This window comes from Myotis nattereri (genome assembly GCF_964212035.1).
Source record: "Myotis nattereri genome assembly, chromosome: X".
Classification (NCBI taxonomy): Eukaryota; Metazoa; Chordata; class Mammalia; order Chiroptera; family Vespertilionidae; genus Myotis; species Myotis nattereri.
Window position 1 is genome coordinate 141,263,667 of NC_138078.1, and position 8,199 is coordinate 141,271,865.

At 44.9% G+C, this 8,199-nt stretch overlaps 1 protein-coding gene across 1 annotated transcript; it reads right to left on the reverse strand.

Annotated features, from left to right (window-relative positions):
• Positions 1 to 4,285: 4,285 nt before the first annotated feature.
• On the reverse strand, positions 4,286 to 4,494 carry LOC308511408 (large ribosomal subunit protein eL39-like; the record flags this gene model as incomplete). The annotated part of the gene is made up of 1 exon (XM_081081446.1): positions 4,286 to 4,494. One exon carries the CDS (start codon positions 4,492 to 4,494, stop codon positions 4,339 to 4,341), a length of 156 nt encoding a protein of 51 aa, XP_080937572.1. The 3' UTR covers positions 4,286 to 4,338.
• Between the last annotated feature and the right edge of the window lie 3,705 nt (positions 4,495 to 8,199).

The following is an 8,199-nucleotide window of genomic DNA, read 5'->3' on the forward strand; positions in this document are numbered from 1 at the left end:
GATATTGATGCTTGAGTGTAGGGGAAGGGGCCAAGGAGCCTGAACTTATTCCAGAGGCAACAAGAAGCCACTGGAAAGTTTTCAGCAGGATGCAAAACACATGGAGTTATGCTTAAAGCAGGTTGTGTGGAGGGTTGTTTGGAGAGAGGCACACCACTATAAAAAGAATTCTATAAAAAGTTCTACCCAGCCAGCATGGCTCTGATTGCGTGTCGACCTATGAACCAGAAAGTCACAGTTCGATTCCCAGTCAGGGCACATGCCTGGGTTGCGGGCTCGATCCCCAGTGTGGGGCGTGCAGGAGGCAGCAGCTGATCAATGATTCCCTCTCATCACTGATGTTTCTATCTCTCCCTCTCCCATCCTCTCTGAAATCAATAAAATATATACTAGAGGTCTGGTGCATGAAATTTGTGCACTGGGGAGGAGGTCCCTCAGCCCAGCCTGTGCCCTCTCACAGTCTGGGACCTCTTGGGGATCGGGCCTAAGCCGGCAGTCAGACATCTCTCTCCCAATCCGGGATCCCTCACTCCTTACCACCCACCTGCTTGCTCCTTACCACTCGGCTTGCCAGCCATGAGCCCAGCTTCTGGCTGAACAGCACTCCCCCTTTGGGAGCGCACTGACCACCAGGGGGCATCTCCTGCATTGAGCGTCTGCCCCCTGGTGGTCAGTACGCATCATAGCGACCGGTCGTTCTGGTCGTTCCGCCATAATGGTTGCTTAGGCTTTTATTATATAGCTGTAATAAAGAATGAAGTTCTGACCCATGCTGCAACATGGGTGAACTGCAAAAACATGATACTGATTGAGTGGAAGGAGCCAGTCACAAAAGACACATACCATATGACTCCATTCATATGAAATATCCAGAATAGGCAAACCCACAGAGACAGAAAGGGGATCGGTAGCTGGCAGTGGCCTGGGAGGAGAGGAATGAAGAATAACTGCTAATAGGTACAAGGTTTCCTTTTGGGGTGATGAAAATATTCTGGAACAACAGAGGTGATGGTTGCACAATATTGTGAATGCACTAAATGCCACTGGATTGTGCACTTTGGAATGAACAATTTTGTGTTATGTGAATGTCACCTCAAAAAATAGATGATACGCCGAAACCGGTTTGGCTTAGTGGATAGAGCGTCGGCCTGTGGACTGAAAGGTCCCAGGTTCGATTCCAGTCAAGGGCATGTACCTGTTGCGCGCACATCCCCAGTAGGAGATGTGCAGGAGGCAGCTGATCGATGTTTCTCTCTCATCGATGTTTCTAACTCTCTATCTCTCTCCCTTTCTCTCTGTAAAAAAATCAATAAAATATATTTTTAAAAAATAGATGATAGATTGATTGTTTGATGATAGAGGATAGATTGATACATGATAGACACAGAGAGAGGGGCATAGATGATCGAACACACCACCTAAAGCAGCCCAGACAAGACATGCTGAGGCCTGAAATCCTGGACAGATTAGAGAGAGATTAGAAGAAAATCAACAGGCATGGGGGAGGGGGCAGGTCAGGCATTAGGGACAGGAAAGGGGAAAGTCAAGAAGACCCCTAGGTTCTGGCTTGGGTGGCCTAGTGGGTGACAGCACCCTTCACTGAGGGAGGGTCAGGTTGGAGAGTAGCTCTCACCCAGTTAGCACTTGCTGGGCCTGCGCCAGCAGCCCCCTGGAAATGATGAGTAAGCAGTGGCCGGGGGAGTTTCCAGCTTGGATGAACTCTAGCCTTGAGATCCTCTGAGGCATCCAGGCTCTAGCAGAGAGTCAGGTGTTGGCTGAAGATCTGCATAGACAGCCTGGGGAAATGGGGCTTGGTCCCATGGGGGGGCGGGGAGTGCAAGATAGACTGCATTTTATCGAAGTTTTGAGGTTAGGATTCGTTCCTGATTCCAGGGAAGCGGTAAATGAAAAGGTGGAGAGTTGTTGCCCAGCTCAGTGGTTGAGTGTCAACTTATGAACCAGGAGGTCACAGTTCCCGGTCAGGGCACATGCCCGGGTTGTGGGCTCAGTCTCCAGTGTGGGGTGTGCAAGAGGCAGCCGGTCAACGATTCTCTCTCATCATTGATGTTTCTCTCTCTCTCCCTCTTCCTTCCTTTCTGAAATCAATTTTTTAAAAATTTTAAAGAAGGTGGGGAGTTGTTGGGTTGTTCCTCCATTTCTTCCCAAGATTATGTAAGTCATCCCTACCTGAACATAAATCCTTTAAAAAACAACAACAAAAAAAAACTTAAGTAACTAGAATAGCTCTGTGGTCTGCCACCAAACCCCAATTGATATGAATGGAAATAGACAACCTGGCAAATACCATCCTAAAGGAAGTTAGTCAAGAGAAATTAATGTCAGACAAAGTAGACCTCAGGGCACAAATATTATTAGGAATTAAAGAGATTGCTGCATAGTGATTAAGTAAATAATTCATTTGTAGCATTAACCATCGTGAACGTGTGCGTACCTGCCTAATGACAGAGCCTTGAATGTATATCAAACAAAAATGGAAAAGGAAAAATTAATAAATTAGTACATTCACCACAATAAATTATACCACCTCTCACTACAATTGGCAGCTCAAGCAGACAAAACTAGTAAGAATATAGGGGGAGGGAATGAACAAACTTGATGAATGGGCTTTCCAAAACTAAAGACTACACACTCTTATCAGTTCACCTAGATTATAGTATAGGCCCTAGAACATTTACTATAACTCACCATGTCCTGAGCCACAAAACAAATCTCAACAAATACTGAAAGAATTGGTATTGTCCAGATCATGTTCCCAAGCTGCGATAGGATAAACTCATAAATTGGTAGCAATACTAAAATAAGTCCTCCTAAATGTTTGGAAATTTAAATGTACATGGAAATCTAAAAACAGAACTGAACAACAATGAAAATAAAACTACACATGAAAACTCATGGGATGTAGCCCAGCAGTACTTAGGAGGAAATGTATAGCCTTAAAATGAATAAGAGGAGCACCAACTCAGGAAGTTAGAAAAACCACAATAGAACAATCCTAAAGAAAGTAGAAAGAAGGACTCACACTTCCTGATTTCAAAACATATTACAAAACTATAGGAATTAAAACAGTGTGGTACTGGCATGAAGACAGACAAATAGACCAATGGGACGGAATAAAGCCTAGAAAGAAATCCTCACTTATATAGTCACCTGATCTTCAACAATGGAGCCAAGACCATTCAATAGAGAGAAGGCAGTCTCTTCAATAAATGGTTGTGGGAAAACTGAATAATCACATGCAAAAGAATGATGTTTGAGCCTGGCCAGTGTGGCTCAGTGTTTGAGCATTGACCTATGAACCAGGAGGTCATGACTCGATTCCCAGTCAGGGCACATGCCCAGGTTGGGGGCTTGATCCCCAGTGTGGGGCGTGCAGGAGGCAGCCTATCAATAATTCTCTCTCATCATTGATGTTTCTAACTCTCTCTCTCTCCCTTCCTCTCTGAAATCAATAAAAATATATTTATTTTAAAAATTATGTAAGTAAAAAAACAAAAAAAAATTCACAAAGGGAATCCAGAAAGAATTATTAGACGTAATACAGGAGTTTACAAAGTTGTTTGATACAAAATCCATACACAAAAAGTGTGTTTCTATATACCAGCAACACAATCCAGAAGGTGAATTTAAAAGAAAATAGCATTGCCGAAACCGGTTTTGCTCAGTGGATAGAGCGTTGGCCTGCGGACTGAAGGGTCCTGGGTTCGATTCCGGTCAGGGGCATGTACCTGGGTTGCGGGCACATCCCCAGTGGGAGTTGTGCAGGAGGCAGCTGATCGATGTTTCTCTCTCATTGATGTTTCTGGCTCTCTATCTCTCTCCCTTCCTCTCTGTAAAAAATCAATAAAATATATTTTTTTAAAAAAGAAAAAGAAAATAGCATTTATAATGGCACAAAAAACCCAAGTCTCTAGTAATAAATCTAACAAATGATGTTCAATTCCTTTAGAGGGAAATGTATTGAAAGGATCTTAATAAATAGAGAGATGTACTATGCTCATACAGGGGGAAACTCAATATTTTAGAGATAGCTAGTCTCCAAAGTGATTCAAAATTCAAAAAAACCCCACCAGAGGTTTCTCTGGAACTTGACAATCTGTTTCTTTTTCTTTTTTTTTTTTTAAAGAGCTCACATTTATTACTGAATCAACCTTCTATTTCAGGAGTAAAAAATCAACAGAGCAAAATCACAAGTTCATTAATCTTCCAATTAAAATGCCCCAACTGTCCAGACAGTAAGTAGCATCTTTTCAATCATTTAAGGGTGTAGGCAACCTGGATACAGCATAAATATGTGAGTCATCTCTCATGTGTGATTTCTCATAGGCCCAGTTTGGTTCTTCTCCAATGTCTCCTCTTCGAGTTGTACCTGATTTTATTACCAGTTTTCATCTGAATCCATTGGGGAATGGTCCGATTCTGCTTTTGTTTCTTGGCCAGGAACCTCTTGATCCTGAAAGTCTTGTGGGAAGACATGGTGAAGGAGAGGCGAACGCGCGCACTTCGATGGCGGAGAAAGAGCGACAATCTGTTTCTTAAACTTCTTTAAAATATATATTTCTTTATTGATTTCAGAGAGGAAGGGAGGAGAGAGAGATAGAAACATCAATGATGAGAGAGAATCATTGATGGGCTGCCTCCTGCACACCCTCCACTGGGGATGGAGCCCGCAAACCAGGCATGTGTCCTTAGCTGGAATCGAACCCGGGACCCCTCAGTCTGCAGGCTGACGCTCTATCCACTGAGCCAAGCAGGCCAGGGCTGTTTCTTAAACTTCTAAAGGAAACTAGAGGTCCTAGAATAAGCAAGATAATTGTGAATGATGAGGAGGAGTAACAAATGAAGGGGAAGCACAAGGAAAAAAAAAGAGAAAGAGAAAGAGAGTAAAAAAGAAGAGACTCCCAAGAATGAAGACTTGCTTTAAAGCTCTAGTAAGTACAACAGGGTAGGCGAGTAAACCCAATGGACAGAAGAAGCCATGCTCACATAGACACGGGATGTGGCATATGACCAAGGGCTCACCACACATTTGTGCAGAAGGATGGGCTGATTAATGGGGTATGGACAATAGACACCAATGTGGAAAAATATAAAACATGATCTCTACCTCACACCATATACAAACAAACCCATTCTATGGATTAAGGTCCTGAATATGAAAACCTAGAAACAGCCGAAACCGGTTTGGCTCAGTGGATAGAGCGTCGGCCTGCGGACTAAAGGGTCCCAGGTTCGATTCCGGTCGGGGGCATGTGCCTGGGTTGCGGGCACGTCCCCGGTGGGGGATGTGCAGGGGGAGGCTGATCGATGTTTCTCTCTCATCGATGTTTCTAACTCTCTATCTCTCTCCCTTCCTCTCTGTAGAAAATCAATAAAATATATTAAAAAAAAAACACAAAAACCTAGAAACATATTCAGAAAAGAACACATGAGGAAATCTCTATGCTCTTGGATAGGGGAGGATTTCTAAACAAGACAAAAATGACAAGCCATAAAATAGAAGCTCAATAAATGTAATTATATTCAAATTTAAGACTTCTTCATCTAACGATGCTATAGGCAAACTGAGAAGACAAGTAATGGGCAGGGAGAAGACATAACAGACCAAGGACTGGTATCTAGAATATATACCAGTAAAGACTCTCGAAATAGTAAGGAAAAGACAATTCATATAGAGAAATTGACAAAGACATGATCAGGCATTTCGCAGAAGAGGGAAGCCCTGGCCAGTGCACTCAGTGGTTAAAGCGTCGGCCCACGCAACAAAGGGTTGCGGGTTCAATTCCCAGTTAAGGGCACATACCAGGCTCATTCCCCGCCAGGCACATATGGAAGGCAAGCAGACAATGTATCTCTCTCACATCAATGTCTCTCTCTCTCTCTCTCTCTCTCTTTCTCTTCTTCCCTCCCTCCTTCCCTCTCTTCCACTCTCTGAAAAGCAATAGACAAAATATCCTCAGGTGAGGATTAACAACATCAACAACAAAAAAACCCACAAAAAAATAAGCAGCAAGGCATACTAACCACTTCACACCCCTCATATTGACAGAAAGTACTAAATATTAGGTCAAAGTACTAAGTGCAAGTGTTGGTAAAGTGTGAAGAAAAAGAAAGGCACCAGATAAGTCCAAGTTCTCCTTGATTTGCTGACCTCTGCATCCTCAAAGCCTACCCGACTAACCTTGTGCCACAGGAAGAGGGAAACACCCATGGGCATGTCACCTGCAGACAGCCTCAGCAGTCCCTATCTCTCCTCCTTCCAAAGCCTGCCACGTTCATGGTCCAGGGCCACGTGGCCTCATGGTTAAGTGCAGGGGCCCTGTGGTTGACTCTTAGCCTTGCCACTTAGTAGCTGTGCAACCTTTTTAAAAAAATATTTTTGTATTGATTTCAGAGAGGAAGAGAGAGGGAAAGAAAGAAACATCAATGATGAGAGAGAATCATTGATCAGCTGCCTCCTGCACGCCCCCCACTGGGATCAAGCCCCCAACCCGGACAGGTGCCCTGACTGGGAATTGAGCCGTGATCTCCTGGTTCATAGGTCAACGCTCAACCACTAAATGATGCCGGCTGGGCTAGCTGTGCAACCTTGTGTAAGTTTCTTAACCTCTTATGGCTCAGTTTCCTCTCCTGTGAACTGGGGGAAATAGCTATAACCCCTTCTGGGGCCAGTGGAAGGAAGGAATGAGTTAATATACCTGAACACTTAGCCCAGTGGTCCCCAACCTTTCTTTGGCCACGCCCCACCTAAGCATCTCTGAAATCCTGATGCTCCCCCCCCCCCCGTGACATATAATTCTTATTATTCGAAAAGTAACTCCTATTCATGTGGAGGAAGCCTAAAAGGCCATTCACTTGGTCTAAACAAGCTTCCAAAGAACATGGCATCCATGAAAGAGAAAAACAAAAGAACGAAAGGAAGGTTGAAGTACTGAGGAAGCAATCACTAAGAAATTGTTTTTTAAAATGATAATAATAATATGAAGTGAGCCCTAGCCGGTTTGGCTCAGTGGATAAAGCATCAGCCTGTGGACTGAAGGGTCCCAGGTTTGATTCCAGTCAAGGGCATGTACCTTGGTTGTGGGCACATCCCCAATAGGGGGTGTGCAAGAGGCAGCTGATCGATGTTTCTCTCTCATCGATGTTTCTAACTCTCTATCGCTTTCCCTTCCTCTCTGTAAAAAAATCAATAAAAATTTTTTTAAAAAATTTAAAAAAATAAAAATAAATAATATGAAGTGATATGAAAAAAATAGCAAATAGTTTCTTTTGAAACTATAATAGAGAACTGAAATACATAAATAGGTCACTATATATTTATATTTTATATATGAGGCCCCTAGAACCATAAGAAATGCAAAAAAATTCGCTGTTAACTCATTCTCAAATTGCCCCCCTTAAAAATCAAATTGCCCCCCTCTGGGGACTGTGCTCCACTTTGGGAACCACGGACTTAACCCAGCCCCAGACCTCCTGAGGAGGGCCATAGTCGCAGCACTGGTTTAAGGTTCGCTTAAACCTCACTTCCTCTTCCTGAGACCCAGATTGCCTCTAGCTGTGACTTCTCCTCCCTGTGCCTCGAGATGCCCTCCACAGATGGGCTTTTCTGGCAGTGGGACCTTAACTGTTGGCAAGTAGCTCTGCCCGAGACCCAGAAAACACTTGAGCATGTGGAAGTGGGCTTTGTCTCTGAACGGTGCCAATGCCAGGCTTGAGCCTGGCACCCAGAAGGCACTTCCTGGAAGGCTATAGAATGCTCCCCTGACGACTCAATGGGAGGGCACCACCCTGTTCTCACCTGCTCCAGCCAGGTGCCCACAGCCTCTGCCATGCCTATCAAGGCCAGCAGAGGGCAGCAGCAACCGCCCTGCGCTGTTGGGCAAAGGGGTGGATGGGGAGGGGCTGGGCTGCCTCATCCGCCAGGATGAGTCCGGTTGGGCACGATTGCATTGTGGGGAGGGAGGCCGGGGCTCCACGGAGACGCACTTCTGGCACCAGCTGCTCCTCAGCCCCTGCCCGCGGCCCACCCAGGTAGGCAAGAACCAGGGCTGGTGAGATCAAGGGGTGCAGGGGCCTCTGGATTGGGGAGCCCCACCTCGGGCTGTGCTGGGACCTGAGAGAAGCCAGGGGTCCACAGGGCCAACTAACTCTCATCCGGGAAAGGCCTTCAGGGGCCAGCCC